This window comes from Plecotus auritus, assembly GCF_963455305.1.
Source record: "Plecotus auritus genome assembly, chromosome: 9".
Taxonomy (NCBI): Eukaryota; Metazoa; Chordata; class Mammalia; order Chiroptera; family Vespertilionidae; genus Plecotus; species Plecotus auritus.
The window spans coordinates 107446984-107464459 of record NC_137783.1 but is presented as its reverse complement, the minus strand read 5'-3'; the positions used below and the strand labels follow the sequence as shown (position 1 = coordinate 107464459).

General features: G+C 40.0%; 1 protein-coding gene across 4 annotated transcripts in view; it reads right to left on the bottom strand.

Moving 5' to 3' along the window:
- The window catches only part of PAK1 (p21 (RAC1) activated kinase 1), a 136536-nt gene that overhangs the window by 19940 nt on the left and 99120 nt on the right, over window positions 1-17476 (bottom strand). For all 4 annotated transcript variants that reach the window (XM_080688160.1, XM_080688161.1, XM_080688159.1 and 1 more), the window contains exons 6-8: window positions 14804-14920; window positions 4737-4911; window positions 2495-2558 (exon numbers count right to left, since the gene is read on the bottom strand). In XM_080688160.1, the coding sequence (XP_080544286.1) occupies window positions 2495-2558; window positions 4737-4911; window positions 14804-14920 (356 nt within the window). The remainder of the gene's footprint in view (window positions 1-2494; window positions 2559-4736; window positions 4912-14803; window positions 14921-17476) is intronic.

The following is a 17476-nucleotide window of genomic DNA, read 5'->3' as shown; positions in this document are numbered from 1 at the left end:
GTCTAACTTCCTGTGCCCATCCTCCCCCATCCCACCAGATGCACCATTCTTAAAAGGCCTTGGGGATGGACATCTCTATGATTACAAGCAAAAATTATAATCAGCACTAATTCATCATATTTATGTGGCATTTTTTTTAAAAATCATGGAATGTGAAATCATCAGCACAGGTGATTAATAAATATTTCATTCCTCCCTTACACTAACAGACCTATCAAATAAGCAAGGAAAGCACATTTTGTAGATGTTGCCTATTTATGGGCTTCACACATCTGAATTTTTTTAAAAAATCATAAATTCAGGATGTGAAAGGCACAGGATCTACAATTGCTCTCCCTTAAATTTATGGATGAAGAAACTGAAGTCCAGAGATGGGACCTGACTTGCCCACACTTGTCTGTGTACCTTTCTGCTAAATTCTCAGTACCTCAATGTAATTAGCTACAGGAAATGCCATACCAGATTACTCTTACTTTCTTCTCAGTATGTTAACTACCTTTTGTGAGTTCAGACTCACGAAAGCACGTCTGGTAGAAAAAGCACTCCACCAGGAAAAAAATGAGATTCACTCAAGTCCAGGGTTGTTTTAAGGATTAAACAATAGATGCAAATAACTAATGTAAGCTGTAGAATGCTGTATAATTAAAACATCAGTATATTATACAATACTTTATTTCCAGGAGGGTTTGGAATCATAAGGAAAAAACTAAAACAGAAAATTTCAATGACTTCATTAGCAACAATGCTTCCATTCAACTAACACTAAGATGAGAGCTTTCCATAAGCCAGATAATTTTTTCATTGTTTCTTTTTAATTTTAGCTATTTCTGTAAATCTATAAAAATCTCATTATTTTTTCTTTTACATATAGAGATATAACTTACCTGAAGTAATTTGCTCAAATCTTAAGTGAACAACTTGATGATTTTTCAATAGGTATACAGACATGTGTGCACCACTGACATCACCCCTGAAGGTTCCTTCATGCCCCTTCCCAGTCAGCATTCCCCTCAGATGCAACAATTTCTCTGCTTCTATTAGCATATATTAGTTTTGCCTGTTTTTGAACTTATATTTACATAAATAAAATCACAGAGTCTTTGTTCTTTTATGTCTGGCTTCTTTTGCTCAAAATAATGGCCAAATGCTTTTTAAGAAATCACAGTATATAGCTGACCCTTGAACAACACAGGGGCACTGACCACCTGCGTAGTCAAAAATCTATATACAACTTTTGACTCCCCAAAATCTTAACGACTAAAAGCCTACTGCTGACCAGAAGCCTTACTAACAACATAGTCAATGCATATTTTGCCCATTATATGTGATATATACTGAATTCTTACAATAAAGTAAGCTAGAGAACATAAAATGTTAAGAAAAGCAGCCTGGCCCCCATGGCTCAGTGGTTGAGCATTGACCTATGAACCAGGAAGACCTGGGCAGGGCACATGCCTGGGTTGCGGCTCAATCCCCAGTGTGGGGCATGCAGGAGGCAGCCAATCAATGATATTCTCTCATCATTGATGCTTCTATCTCTCTCCCCCTCTCTCTTCTTCTCTGAAATCTATATATATACTTTTTAAAAAGAAAACCATAAGAGAAAATACATTTACAGTATTTATTAAAAAACTTGTATATAAATGCACCTGTGCAGCTCAAACCTGTGTTGTCCAAGGTCAACTGTATTGTAATTCTTTGTTTGACTATCTCCTGTAGACATGAGGTCTTTGAAAGCAGAGATCGTGTCTGACTCATAGCTGTAATCCCACTGCCTAGTACAGTGATCGGCAAACTCATTAGTCAACAGAGCCAAATATCAACAGTACAACGATTGCAATTACTTTTGAGAGCCAAATTTTTTAAACTTAAACTTCTTCTAATGCCACTTCTTCAAAATAGACTCGCCCAGGCCGTGGTATTTTGTGGAAGAGCCACGCTCAAGGGGCCAAAGAGCCGCATGTGGCTCGCGAGCCGCAGTTTGCCGACCACTGGCCTAGTACATAACAGGACTCAATTAAGATTTGCTGAGTTCAGTACACTGAGGGCAGCATACAAGATGCAGAGAAGGAACCAGAGAGGAGAAGACTGTCCACCTAGAAAAACAGGTCCTGCTACACTAGCAGAAGGGTCTGCAATTGAGTCTCCCATTTCACACTGTGCTGGCAGAGCTGAGCACCAGATAAACAGGGTTAGTCTGAAAACACAGAGCTGTTATTTGGGAAGCATGTTTTATATTAAGAAAATAAATGGTTTTCCAATTCTCACTGCAGGGGTATTTTTAGCAACATGGCTGGCTAATGGCACATCTCTCCTTTTAAGCATAATTCTGCCAAACCCAAAATCAGCCTAACATAACAACTTCAGATGGGTGAGGGGTGAAGTGGAGAAAGAAGAACGAGGTTTCTGAGAGGCAAAACAAAAGCAAAATCACATACACCAGTACACACAATTTTAAGTCACTTTTCTAGGGAAAGAAAATGCCCCTACTAACCCTTGTCCAATCTTCTCAAACCGTGTATATTTCTTCTTAGGATCGCCCACACTCACTATGCTTCCTTTGAAAAAAAAAACAGAAACCAGGAATCATTTTTTTTCCCCTCAGATCAAGATATGAAACAGGCCCCATGTTTCTCCAACATGGAGTTGGCAAAGGTACCTCCAATACCCAAAAACCATACTAAGGAAGGCCTAAGCTTTCCCCCATAAGTTCCACCCAAAAGTTTCATCTCCTTACCCTTTTATTCATAGTAATCTATTCCATTTCTAAATTCCTAACAGCCATTTATTAATTTTTAATTAATTCATTCAATAAACATTTACTCATTTAATATGCTTGCTATGTGCCAAGCTCTATGTTGAGTGCTAGGAATAAAAAGATAGATGAGACAGTTAAGACCGTCTCTGCTCTCAAGAAGCTCAATTTCCTGGAGGAGACAGACAAGCATAAAGTCCCATGAAAAAATAATCATTGCGCTAGACGGCAAAGGGGTACAGAAAGAGGTACAAAATACAGACTGGAAAGGCTTCAGATAGGAGGTGATACCTGGACTGATTTTTACAGGGTAAATAAGAATTAGGTAGGGAGGGAAAGCTGAGAAGGGGTCACAGAAGGAAGTACGTCAAGTGCCAAGAAAGAGGTACGAGAGAGGTCACTGAGTTTTACAATTTGTATTCTAGAGACGGTAAAACTGAGGCCCACAGAAGGGAAGATCCTTCCTCCCAAGGTCACACAGCACACTGGTGTCAGGGCTGAGATTAGGAGTTTGGTTTTCCGTCTCCCAGTCCAAAGTGCTTTCCGCTAATACCAATTACTAAGATTTGATACTTTTTATATACATTATCTCTAATTGCAAATGAGACTTACAAATGAGACAGGTAGTAACATCCCTATTTAAAAGATAAGAAAGAGGAGGCCCAGAGAACAGCAGGAAATTGCCCTAGTCCCAAGCAAGGCCAGGGCTTCAATCCTGTGTCCTTAACTAAGATGGCAGTCTGCTTCCCATAATTCTATGATCTAAATATATTTTTTAAATCTGGTTCAAAGAAAAAAGACTACATATAGGAACAAATAGATGACTAGGTAAGTAGCTTTTCTTATTTCATCAGTTCATAAGGGCTCTGGGCAACTTTTAAGAGAGTGAATTTTTTTTTTTTAAGTCAAACAAGCCCTGGACAGTGTGTTCAGTGGTTAGAGCATCAGACAAGTACCAAAGGATCACAGGTTCAATTCCTGGTCAAGGGCACATACTTCGGTTGCAGGTTTGATCCCCAGCCCCTGAGAGCAAGAGGCAGCATGTTCTAACTACAGGAGCAAAAGTCATGTTCTAACCCCAGCCCTGTCCTTTTCTGGTTGTGTAATTTTGGGCAAGATATTTAGCATCCCTGAGCTTCAAGTACTTTAACTGAAAAAAAAAAAAAAAAAAAAAAGAGGATTATAATGTTTGCCTTATATGAGGGATAATTTTTTTAAAAAATCAAAAAAATACCTTGCTTGCCATTTGGTACATAGTACAAGCTCAAAAAATGTTACTTTCCCTTCCCTCTTTTCCTACAACCAAGATGGCAGATCTGTCTTCTCCTAGGTCAATGACAAACATACAAATAATTAATTTAAAAAATCAATCATAGCACTCTTTTCCACCCCATATAGACAAGGCTTCAAGCCTTTGTCAATACAACATCATATACTATTCACTAGATAAAAGCTATTTATCATCTACTAGTACAGTGGTCGGCAAACTCATTAGTCAACAGAGCCAAATATCAACAGTACAACGATTGAAATTTCTTTTGAGAGCCAAATTTTTTAAACTTAAACTTCTTCTAACGCCACTTCTTCAAAACAGACTCGCCCAGGCCGTGGTATTTTGTGGAAGAGCCACACTCAAGAGGCCAAAGAGCTGCATGTGGCTCGCAAGCCGCAGTTTGCCAACCACGGTAACTAATATATAACCCATGCCTAAGGGTGAGAGATACCTAGATCTTGAAGTGAGCTATCCACATTCTCTCTCATCACCTTCCCATCTTAATGTGGCATCCAATCAGGGCTAGTGACTCTGAGGTGGGAACACGGGTAGGGTGAAGAGAAGCAGTTTGTGGCTAAGATATCAAGCATAGCTAGCCAGCCACATAAAGCAAGCCTGGGACGGAGATCTTGATGGCAACAAAATTCTGTCTTTGTGCTCAACCAATCATATAGCAGATGAAGGTTCAGAAAGCTACAAAGTGCTTACGTAATTTCTCCAAGATCTCTTCATCAGACATTTTAGGCTTCTTCTTCTGCTTCTCAGTATTCCGGGTCAGAGCATCTGGAGGAGTGGTATTGCTCTCCGTAGGTGAAATGGGAGATGTAGCCACATCCCGTGTTGGAGTAACAGGAAGTGGTTCAATCACAGACCGTGTGTAGACCTGCATTGTTGGTATAAGAATTTGACAAGGCCAGCCTCTGTTAGCATAGGGAAGCTCAGGAGCCTCTCGTAAATGTGCGTTGGAACATCCACAGAAAAACAAATCCCAACAAACTCATTCGTTCTCCCAGGTCAAAATCTATGTCCCTCCTCCTCTGTGCCAGGCCCATCCTCTGTGGTTGGAATGGCCTTCCTTGCTCTCAGTATACACGGCAAGGGTTAGTGAGAGTCTGAACAATGAAGATATTCAATACAGGTTAGACAACTCTCAACAGAAATGATTTAAAGGAAATTCTATCATTGAATGGGAATCCCCTTCATCTCAAAATTCTATTCTTTCCCAAGCTAAAATGAATATCTTGTATTTGCACAGCATTTTGCACTAATATGATACAACATTATCTCTTTTGAGCTGCTCCCTCTTTAAATCCTGAACGCTTGCAGAGAAGGAACTATAATTGTTCTTGCTGAAGAAGCAGTAGGATGTAGTCATTTAGACCACAGACTCGAGAATCTGACTGCCTGGGCTTAAATCCCAACTCTTACTTTTACCATATGTATGACCTTGGGCAGGTTACTTAGCTTCTCTGTGCTTCAGTTTCCTCATTTATAAATGGTGATACTAATGATTCCTATTTTATAGGGTTATAGGAATAAATTAATTAACATGTGAAATTTTTAAAATCATACCCAACAGATACTGAGCTTTTAAAATTTTGCTAATTCTATTATATTTCCTATTCATTTACTTAACAAATATTTACTGAGAATCCACTCTTTGCCTGACTGTACAAAATGTTGCCCCATCCTCTTGTGAATTAAATCTTGTGAAAAAGTTATAACTGCAAGGCAGAAAGGGTTAAATGTCATTTAAAAATGAGCAAACTATATACTATTGAGGTTTAGATCATTTATACTCCCTTTCCCAGAAGATCATTTTAGGCATTTATCAGATTTTTTTCATAAAAATATCACAACTATATTTTGGCTAGTCTATAAGCTCTCTGAAGACAGTGAATGTGTCATTCATCCCTGAGTTCCCGTATCTAAGCAGTTCCTAACAAAAAGCATGCATTTAGATACATGTTTCATGAATCAATGAATAAATACTAAATGGGATTCTATAGCTGGATCTTGAAGGACAGACAGGACTTTAATAGGTGCAAATGGGAGAGAACTTAAGTAAAGACATTGAGATCAGAGACTAGAGCTCCTTTCCTGACTTCTAGCGTAATGACTTCCTCATTTTCTATCTTCTACCTATAGACAAAGAATATCCCTGGCACCTCAGGCCTGTACTTCCACGCTCTGTCATTTTTTTATTTTTTCAAATAGAGGGAGAGAGGGAGAAACAGCAATGATGAGATTCATTGATCGGCTGACTCCTACATGCCCCACACTGAGAATCGAGTCTGCAACCAGGACATATGCCCTGACTGGTTCATGGGTCGACGTCCGCTGAGCCACAACGGCTGGGCATGCCTTGTCCTTCTTGTTCGGTTCTCTGAATTTTAAAAGCTCATTGAGGGTACAAACCCTGCCTTTTCCTTCTCTAATAGTCTCCTTGTCTGGCTCCCAGCACAGACCTGCACACACAAAAAGGCCAACTGTGCTATGGTGGAAAACAGCCTGGATTTAGAATAAATTACCTGCTTTCAATCCTGGCTCTTTTGGTTACTAAGAGACTTTAGGTAGTTCTATTTACCTTTCCAAATCGCAGCTTCTTTTTCTATAAATTATCAGTGCCTTTATAGAAATGATTGCTATGGGGACCTACAGAAAGGGTGATTCCACAGGTTATAAATCCTTATCCTAAAAGGTCATCTAATCCCCTTGAATTTCCTCCACAGCATCTCCCACAATCAGCCAACCAACTTCTGTTTAAACACCTCCCTGAATGCTTAACCCAAAGGCAGCCTTTTTTGTACTATCACAGAGTTTAAGCCCTAGATTGTCCTTTTGTTACAAAGCTCTTGTCATAATAAAAAGTCCAAGTAAAAAAATATATATACTAAGAGGGAATAATGGCGGCGGAATAGACAGACGTGTTCCGAGCCTTGTCCCGGAGCAGAAAGAAAGAACAGCTGAGGGACGCACAAGGAGTGTTTGTTGGCTGGTTGGGAGACAGCTGAATTCCAGAAGGAGGTGGGGGACTGCTGAACGGGGTTCCCCTGACCTGGCAGCACCAACTGCGGCTGGGTCCCCTCCCGGAGCTGCGGGCTTGGACGCGGAGTCTGCGCCATCTTGATCCGGAAAGTGGAGCTTATCTGAAGCCTGAGAATCCACAACTGCGGCACCCCAGGAACAGCTGCGAGCCCCAGAACAACGCTCCCCAACTGGCGCAAGCACACGGGTTCAGAGGAGCTCTACACTCCACCACGGAAAGGTCAGATTTCGCCTGGGATAAGGTGAGGTCTCTGGTCCCGGCGGGAGAGAGGAACGCGCGTTTTGCGGGAGCTGGAGGACCAGGGAAGTCTGTGCCTAGAAAAATCCGTGGCTGTAGGGGCTGGCGTGATCTGTGATTGTGGAAAGGGGTCCTCAGAGCTGCTAAGAGAAGGGCACTCTAAAAAGCAACCCATTTTGATCTGAAGTGCAGGGACACCCTAAGAATTTCAGGCTGTCCAGACTTACGCGCAGCCCGTGCGCTCCCTTTGTGCCTGGGTTTACTCGCAGTCCCGGAGTACACACAACTGGGCTTTTTCCTCTTCAAATCCTTGCTTCTGATTACTAAGCCCAATACATAGGATCACCCAGTTGGGGACACCCTGGGAGACTGCAGGGGAAAGTTGTTTTTCTGGAACCTGGGGATCGGAGCGGGGAGTGACCATCAGAGAGTCAGCTCTGAGGCAGACCACGCCCACAGGCCGGTGGCGAGTGCCACAGGGAAAGAAGGCTCTAACACTGCCTAGAGAGGCCATAGATAGACCCGGAAGTCAATCCAGAAACACTGCCACCCAGGGGCTGAATCACAAATTGACTCTTGCGTAATCAAAAATAAAGGAATACGAGAAATTAAGACACACCGCCTGCTTAAAATCAGGACTGGCTTACAACACCGAAGAGCAGTGGATCACAGAGAACTGCAATACTGTCTGGACTGAGAAACAGGCGTGCCAAACAGAAAAACAGAGGAAGTGAATGACCTTCACTACTTCACATTTTATTTTTACCTTTTATTTTTTTATTTTTTTTATTTTTTTTTATTTTCATTTTTTGCATCTTTTAATCAAGAAACTTTTTTTTCTTTTTTCATCACTTGATTTTACCTTTTTAATGATTACATTTTTATTTTCAATCCGTATTATTACTACTGCTATTTTATCTTTTTTTTTTTTTAAAGTGTCATTTTATTTTCTCTTCATTTTATTTTGGGATTAGGGTTCTACATTCTATTTTTTATCTTTCCTTTAGCATCGTTTTACTCTATCTCAACTCTACCTTTAGGCCATCACTCTCTTCCTAACCTCCCCCTTTTCAGTGTCCTGTTTGTCTTACCCTTTTACTGCTTTAGATTTTCCCTATTCTTTCTGTTTACCCCTTGTTAAAATTTCACCCTACTTACATATCTAATCTCTAATCCCCTGCTCCAAGTCCACATACACCTCTCCCTTCGCTGTCTGAGCTATCCATAAACTTGTCCTTCTCTCTGTCCTTTTGTTGTTGTTTGCTTGAATGTAGATTATATCCAATTTTTATGCTGTTTTTGTGAGATTGTTTTGCTTATTCTTCTTTTGTTTATTTTTTTGTTTGTTTTGTGCTTCAGCTTTCCCTTGCCTCAATCCATATTAGTGGGTGTTGTAGTTTGTATTAATCCCCAGGCACTTGTTGCTGGCATTTGCTGGGATTAGTGATTGTTCTATTGGAGTTTTATCCCCAATATATATAGTCTGTTCCCCTTTCTCTCTTAGTCACTTTCTTGTCTCTCTTACTTTTTTTTTCTCTTTACTTTCCCTTTTCCCAATTTCATTTTCACACTCCTTTTTTCTTTTTTTCTTTCTTTCTTTCTTTTTTCCTCTTCTTCTTTCTCTCCTATCACCTAATTTGCCTTTCTCTGGTGGTCACCTTTATTGGAGGTTATTAATATCGTGAATACATTCCTGTTCAGTGCCGTGTGAGTTGTACCTGGTAGTGCTGTATTTTGTGCCTTTAAATCAACCCAGGAGAGAGAGAACTACATAACCAGACACCCAGAGAAGAGAGACCATGGGGAGACAAAGAAGCAGCCCGCATATGAAAGAAAAGCAGGCATCACCAGAAAAGGAAGTAAACGAAATGGAGGCAAGCAACCTTCCAGAAAAAGAATTCAGAGAAATGGTCATAAGGTGGCTGAAAAGAATGGAAGACAAATTTGACAATATGAGCAAGAACCAAGAGGAAATGAAGAAGAACCAAGAAGAAATGAAAAATGACATCGCTGCTGTAAAGAACTCAATAGAAAGCATCAAGAGTAGACTAGAAGAAGCAGAGGACCGCATCAGTGAGCTAGAAGACAAGATGGAAAAAAATACCCAAGAAAAGCAACTTCTAGAAAAAAAAATTAAAAGGCAGGAGGAGAGTCTAAGGGAACTTTGGGACAACACGAAACAAAACAACATCCGCATAATAGGGGTTCCAGAAGGAAAGGAAGCTGAGCAAGGAATAGAAAACCTATTTGAAGAAATAATGACAGAAAATTTCCCAGATATAGGGAAGAAAAAACCCACACAAATCCAAGAAGCTCACAGAGTCCCAAGCAAAATGAACCCCAAAAGACCGACGCCAAGGCACATTATAATTAAATTGGCAAACACCAATGACAAAATAAGAATCTTAAAAGCAGCAAGAGAGAGACAGAAAGTTACATACAAAGGAACCCCCATCAGACTAGCAACTGATTTCTCAACAGAAACTCATCAGGCCAGAAGGGAATGGAATGAAATATACAAAGTCATGCAAAGGAAGGGGCTGAATCCAAGAATACTGTACCCAGCAAGGCTGTCAATCAAAATTGAAGGTGAAATCAGGAGCTTCACAGACAAAAAAGGACTAAGGGAATTTATTACCACCAAACCAGCAATGCAAGAAATGCTAAAGGGTCTACTGTAAAAAAAAAAAAGAAAGAAAGAAAGAAACAGGAAGCGAAGAAGTAACACAGGGGTAAAGAATAGGAATGGCGACAAATAAGTACCTATCAATAATAACTTTAAATGTAAATGGATTAAATGCCCCAATCAAAAGACATAGGGTAACAGATTGGATAAGAAAACACGACCCATATATCTGCTGTCTACAAGAAACCCACCTCAGAAAAAAAGACGCACACAGACTGAGGGTGAAGGGATGGAAAAAGGTTTTCCAGGCAAATGGAACTGAAAAAAAAGCTGGGGTAGCAATACTTATTTCTGACAAATTAGATCTCAAACTGAAGGACATAACAAGAGATAAGGAAGGCCATTTCATAATACTAAAGGGAGCAATCCAACAAGAAGAAATAACTCTGGTAAACATATATGCACCCAATACAGGAGCACCCAAATACATAAAAAAACTCCTGGAGGATATTAAGGGAGACATTGACAGCAATACAATCATAGTAGGAGACTTTAATACCCCACTATCACCATTGGACAAATCCTCTAAACAAAACATCAGCAAAGAAACATCAATCCTAAATGACTCACTAGACCAGATGGAATTAATTGACATCTTCAGAACATTTCACCCCAAAGCCACAGAATATACATTCTTCTCAAGCGCACATGGGTCATTTTCAAAGATAGACCATATGTTGGGACATAGGCAAAGTCTCTTCAAATTCAAGAAGATAGAAATCATATCAAGCATCTTCTCAGACCACAGTGGCATAAAACTGGAAATCAACTACAATAAAAACAACCCAAAGAAATCAAACACATGGAGACTAAACAGCATGCTATTAAACCATGACTGGGTTACCAGAGAGATCAAAGAAGAAATAAAAAACATCATGACAACAAATGACAATGAAAACACTACAATCCAAAATCTATGGGACACAGCGAAAGCAGTCTTGAGAGGGAAGTTCATAGCTCTACAAGCCTACTGCAAAAAACAAGAAACAGGGGTAATAAATTACCTAACCCAACAACTCAAAGAGTTAGAAAAAGAGCAACAAGAAAAGCCCAGTGTAAGCAGAAGGAAGGAAATAATAAAGATCAGAGCACAGATAAACGACATAGAGACCAAAGAAACAATACAAAAGATCAACAAAACCAAGAGCTGGTTCTTTGAAAGGATAAACAAGATTGATGAACCTCTAGCCAGGCTCACCAAGAAGCAAAGGGAGAGGACCCAAATAAACAAGATCAGAAATGAAAGAGGTGAAATAACAACAGATCCCGCCGAAATACAAAGGATTGTTAAAAAATACTACGAACAACTCTATTCCAACAAACTGGACAACCTGGAGGAAATGGACATATTCCTAGAAAAATATAACCTTCCAAAACTCAATCAGGAAGAATCTAAACAGCTCAACATGCCAGTAACTATGGAAGAAATTGAAGCAGTCATCAAAGAGCTTCCGGCAAACAAAAGCCCGGGGCCAGACGGCTTCACAGGAGAGTTCTACCAAACATTCAAGGAAGAACTAAAACCTATCCTCCTCAGACTATTCCAAAAAATTCAAGAGGAAGGAACACTTCCCAGCTCCTTCTATGAAGCCAGCATCACCCTAATACAAAAACCAGATAAAGACAACACAATGAAGGAGAATTACAGGCCAATATCCCTCATGAATGTAGATGCCAAAATCCTCAATAAAATTCTAGCAAATAGGATCCAGCAGTACATCAGAAAGATCATACACCATGACCAAGTAGGATTTATCCCAGGAATGCAAGGATGGTTCAATATCCGCAAATCAATAAATGTGATACATCACATAAACAAATTGAGAGATAAAAATCACATAGTCATATCAATTGATGCAGAAAAAGCATTTGACAAAATCCAACACCCTTTCTTGATAAAAACTCTCAACAAGGTGGGAATAGAAGGATCATACCTCAACATCATAAAAGCTATATATGATAAACCCACAGCTAACATCATACTCAATGGGCAAAAACTAAAACCATTTCCCCTAAGAACAGGAACAAGACAGGGATGCCCACTCTCACCACTCCTGTTTGACATAGTACTGGAAGTATTAGCCACTGCAATTAGACAAGAAGAAGAAATAAAAGGCATCCAAATTGGAAAAGAAGAAGTAAAGCTGTCCTTATTTGCAGATGACATGATATTGTACATAAAAAACCCGAAAGACTCCATCAAAAAACTAACAGACTTAATAAATGAATTCGGCAATGTAGCAGGATACAAAATTAACACCAAGAAATCTATGGCATTTCTATACACCAACAATGAACTTACAGAAAGAGAGACTAAAAAAGCAATCCCATTTTCCATCGCACCAAAAAAATTAAGATACTTAGGAATAAACCTAACCAAGGAGGTAAAAGACCTATATGCGGAAAACTACAGGACACTGAAAAAAGAGATAGAGGAAGATGTAAACAGATGGAAGAACATACCATGTTCATGGATTGGTAGAATCAACATCATTAAAATGTCCATACTACCCAAAGCAATCTATAGATTCAATGCACTCCCCATTAAAATACCAACGGCGTATTTCACAGACCTAGAAAGAACTCTCCAAAAATTCATCTGGAATAAAAAAAGACCCCGAATAGCCACAGCAATCCTGAGAAAGAAGAATAAAGTAGGAGGGATCTCAATACCAGATTTCAAGCTGTATTACAAAGCCACTGTCATCAAAACAGCCTGGTACTGGCACAAGAACAGACATATAGATCAATGGAACAGAATAGAGAATCCAGATATCGACCCAAACCAATATGCGCATTTAATATTTGACAAAGGAGGCATGAGCATACAATGGAGTCAAGACAGTCTCTTTAATAAATGGTGTTGGGAAAATTGGACAGATACATGCAAAAAAATGAAACTAGATCACCAACTTACACCATACACAAAAATAAACTCAAAATGGGTACAGGACTTAAATATAAGACGGGAAACCATAAAAATACTAGAGGAATCCACAGGCAGCAAAATCTCAGACATATGCCAAAAGAACTTTTTCAGTGATACTGCCCCTAGGGTAATGGAAGCCAAACAGAAAATAAACAAATGGGACTACATCAAAATAAAAAGCTTTTGCACAGCAAAAGAAACCATCAACAAAACAACAAGAAACCCCACTGTATGGGAGAACATATTTGCAAATGGTATCACTGATAAAGGTTTAATTTCCAACATCTACAGGCAGCTTATACAACTTAATAAAAGGAAGATAAATGATCCAATAAAAAAATGGGCAACGGACCTAAATAGAAGCTTTTCGAAAGAAGACAGAAGGAAGGCCAAGAGACACATGAAAACATGCTCAAAGTCACTAATTATCCGAGAGATGCAAATCAAAACAACAATGCGATACCATCTCACACCTGTCAGAATGGCTATCATCAACAAATCAACAAACGACAAGTGTTGGCGAGGATGCGGAGAAAAAGGAACCCTCGTGCACTGCTGGTGGGAATGCAGACTGGTGCAGCCACTGTGGAGAACAGTATGGAGTTTCCTCAAAAAACTGAAAATGGAACTCCCATTTGACCCAGTAATCCCACTCCTAGGAATATATCCTAAGAAACCAGAAACACCAATCAGAAAGGATATATGCACCCCTATGTTCATAGCAGCACAATTTACAATAGCTAAGATTTGGAAACAGCCTAAATGCCCATCAGCAGATGACTGGATCAGAAAACTATGGTACATCTACACAATGGAATACTATGCTGCCGTAAAAAAGAAGGAATTACTACCATTTGTAGGCACTTGGATGGAATTAGAGAACATTATGCTAAGTGAAATAAGCCAGTCAATGAAAGAAAAATACCACATGATCCCACTCATTTGGGGATAATGAAAAACATTATAAACTGATGAACAAAAAGATAGCTACAGAGGCAGTAAAGCATCAAACAGACTGTCAAATTACAGTGGTAAGGTTAGGGAGAGGTGGGGGAAATAAGAGATCAACTGAAGGACTTATATGCATGTATATAAGAGTAACCAACGGATGCAAAACATTGGGGGGTGAGGGCATATATGGGAGTGGGGTGGGGGTGGGGGGCAATGATAAGATATGTACACATATAATACCTTAATAAAAATTTGAAAAAAAAAAAAATATATATATATATATACTAGCAGAGTATCATCTGATAATAGGTCAATGCTCACTGAAGCTAAATTAAGTAAAAGGCATGAACCCCTGTTGTCAAAGAGAGGGCAGAAGGACTGGCTATTCTGAGATGGAAGAACCTCCTAGGAAGTTAAATAAAAATCACTGCCAATATCAGGCATCCGGATATCCAGCATATTAATAGCACTAACGTATTTATCGACTCTCTTGGGTCTTTCAGTATCATCAGTGATGTTCTAAGAGGCTGAATGCTGCGCACTTAACAGAGAAGAAAAGATCTGCAGCCGGCTAATTTGTTGCTTCCCAGGAGACTGGAATCATTTATGTCAGTCCTGCACTAAGCAACATTAATTCTGTATATCTTCCTGTCTGTGGAGAACCGACTAAGTTAACGAGGGCTGGGTTGGTATAAACACCAATTATTTAGGACACTTTGGGGCTATCTGCAAACCCATGATAAATATATATACGACTTATTGTCTTTAATTATAAAGAAAGTACCTTTCAATCAAATTGGTTCAGTGATCTCACCAACTCCTAAGTCTAAGGACCACTACCCGAGTATAAAACCTCTAGGCCCCGAGCATCAGCCTCACCCTCCCCCTCCAAACTTTAATAAATCATGTCCCCCAAGACTCACAGATTTTGTGTGCTCTGGGCGTGGAGCAATCACTGGAGGTGGGGTAGCATCATCATCATCGTCTTCATCTTCTGAGACTGGTGGCACTGCGGGGGTCTCAGACACAGTCTTCACATTCTGTACAGCGAAGAAAAAGCCAGATTTATCAGGTCCAGCTTTAAGATACAGGATCGAAATCTCCCCACCCTTCACCAAAGAAACCTCATCCTGACACCCCTTCTGAAACCCACATCAGCCTCCGAGCTCTTCACCTTTGTGCTGCCAGTCAGGAACTCGGTCGGCTTCCCTCTCTTTCAGTTACCACTATCCACTCAGTCCCTTTCTCCCATCCAAAGCTAACTGGGGATTGGGAAGCCAGGTGACACCGCTTCTACCTGCCTTCCCCAATCCAGACCCCGAAGACAAGCATGTAGCTCTTTCTTAGTCTATAAATTTTACTGTCCACACTGAACAGGTAATAAAATACGAAATGTAGGGAAGGGACGAGAAGTTTGGAATTCTACCAAGTTTATCATTATATTCCTTTCTCCTTTCTGATATAGTTAATGGAAATCCAGAAAGGCACTTGCCTCTCCTTTTCCTTTCTTTACCAAAACCTATCCCACACCCATTATGTCCACAGGTGCCCGCGCCTCAACCTGAAGATACACAACCTCAGGAGCCCCTTGTCTCAAGAGACAATGAGTTTCTCCCAAGACTGGCTACTATCCATTTCACTGGTCCTGGAATGAACCTTACCAGCATGACTAATTGGATCTGCTATAATCTCAGCAACATGATTTTCACATGCAAACTGTAACAAAGCTGGGCCAAGAACAGCATGTTTGGGGGCAGGTCCAGGCAAAAATATCATACCATTGCTGTTTATACCACAGATTTGAGAGACAAAATAGCTCCAAAACCTGAGATGTTTGATGGAAATTAAATGATCACAGCATAGGACCAAAGAGGCAATAGAGATATTTTAATACATATAGACATAATTCAACAGCTTCAGATATTTTCAGGGCACCTACTTTGTGCTCAGTAAGATACTGTGATAGATACTGTTGACATAAAGATACAAAGATGAAAAGGGTGGTCCGTGTCCTGAAGTAGCTCATCATCGAATAGAGGAGACAGAGGGTGAGTTTGCCATTTGGGGCCTCTAGAAAGAGGACAGTAGGGAGTCAGAATGACAGGGGATAGGTGGAAAAACTGACCTAGAGGAATACTAGACTAGAGCTACTGTTACCGTGTGGCAGGCTGGCCTTTACCACATGTGACATACTAAGGTAAGAAAAACTACTTATCTCATAGTTTTCAACAGGATCTCTGGTACTGCGCATAACTTAAAAACTTTCAGTGCCAGGCACATGTAAGCAACAAGCTTTGGTCACCATAAGCAATGAATTTATCCTTTTGGTCTCAAGTTTTATCACTTGAGGAATGTGGAGAAAAGTAGTAGTATAATTATAATAAGTCACTTTCAGTCCTACAATCCAATAGAGGTTCTTTCCCTGTCAAAGTAAATATACATATATATTTATTTTTTGGGGGGCGGGGGGGGGAGTGTTAATCCTCACCCAAGGATATTTTTTCCATGGATTTTTTTTCTTAGAGAAAGTGGAAGAGATGGAGGAAGGGGAAGAAAGAGAGAAAAAGAAACATCAATTGGCTGCCTCCTGCTCGAGCTTCAACCCAGGGCTGGGGATCGGATTGGCCCTGCAACCCAGGTATGCATCTTTGACCGGGAATCAAACCTGAGACCCTTCAGTCCACAGGCCGAATCTCTAATCACTGAGCGACACTGGCCAGGGCTCAAAACATATATTTTGATATTTTTCTATTCTAATTTCTTTTTTTTTATATGTATATTTTATTGACTTTTTTACAGAGAGGAAGGGAGAGGAAGGATTAGAAACACTGATGAGAAAGAAACATCGATCACACACAACTGCACAACCCCTACTGGGGATGTGCCCGCACCCAAGGTACATGCCCTTGACCAGAATTGAACCTGCAACCCTTCAGTCCGCAGGCCAATGCTCTATCCACTGAGCCAAACCGGTTAGGGCTATTCTAATTTCTTTTCTCCCCTCTATTCCTCTCAACAAACTTTAATCAGAAACCCAAAATGGGAATTAAGTTGGCTGCCTCTTCACATGGGCCTTGGGGCACCCTGATGTATACTATAAACACTAGGTTTGTTTGCTCTCTAAAACTCTGTAGAGAAGGAGATTTCATCATCTTCCTTAGAAACACATTCTGTTTTCCCAGGTGGAAGCTGTGGGTGGTAGTATTCACAACTATCAGAATCAAGAGCTATAGGTTTTTGTCCCAGATTTTTATTTCTTATCCCTGTGTCCTTGGGCAAGGCTGTCCTACTCTAAGCCACACGTTTCTCATCTCTAAAATGGGGATAATGATAGCAGCTCTCTGCCTCCCTAGTTGGATGTGCATTTTAGTCTAAACTAACAACATCTTGGAGGATAAAAAAGAATTCTTAGAAATTAAAATTCTTAGAGTGCCCTTAGGAGGATGAAATGAAGTGAGGTGGGTATAAGAACTCTTTGTAAACAGTAAGGAGCTAGGAAGATATAAGGAATCAATTAAATTATCATTCTGTCTAATAACCACAAACCTCCATTTTTTAAAAAGCCAGTGATTTTAACTCATTCATTCATTCATTCA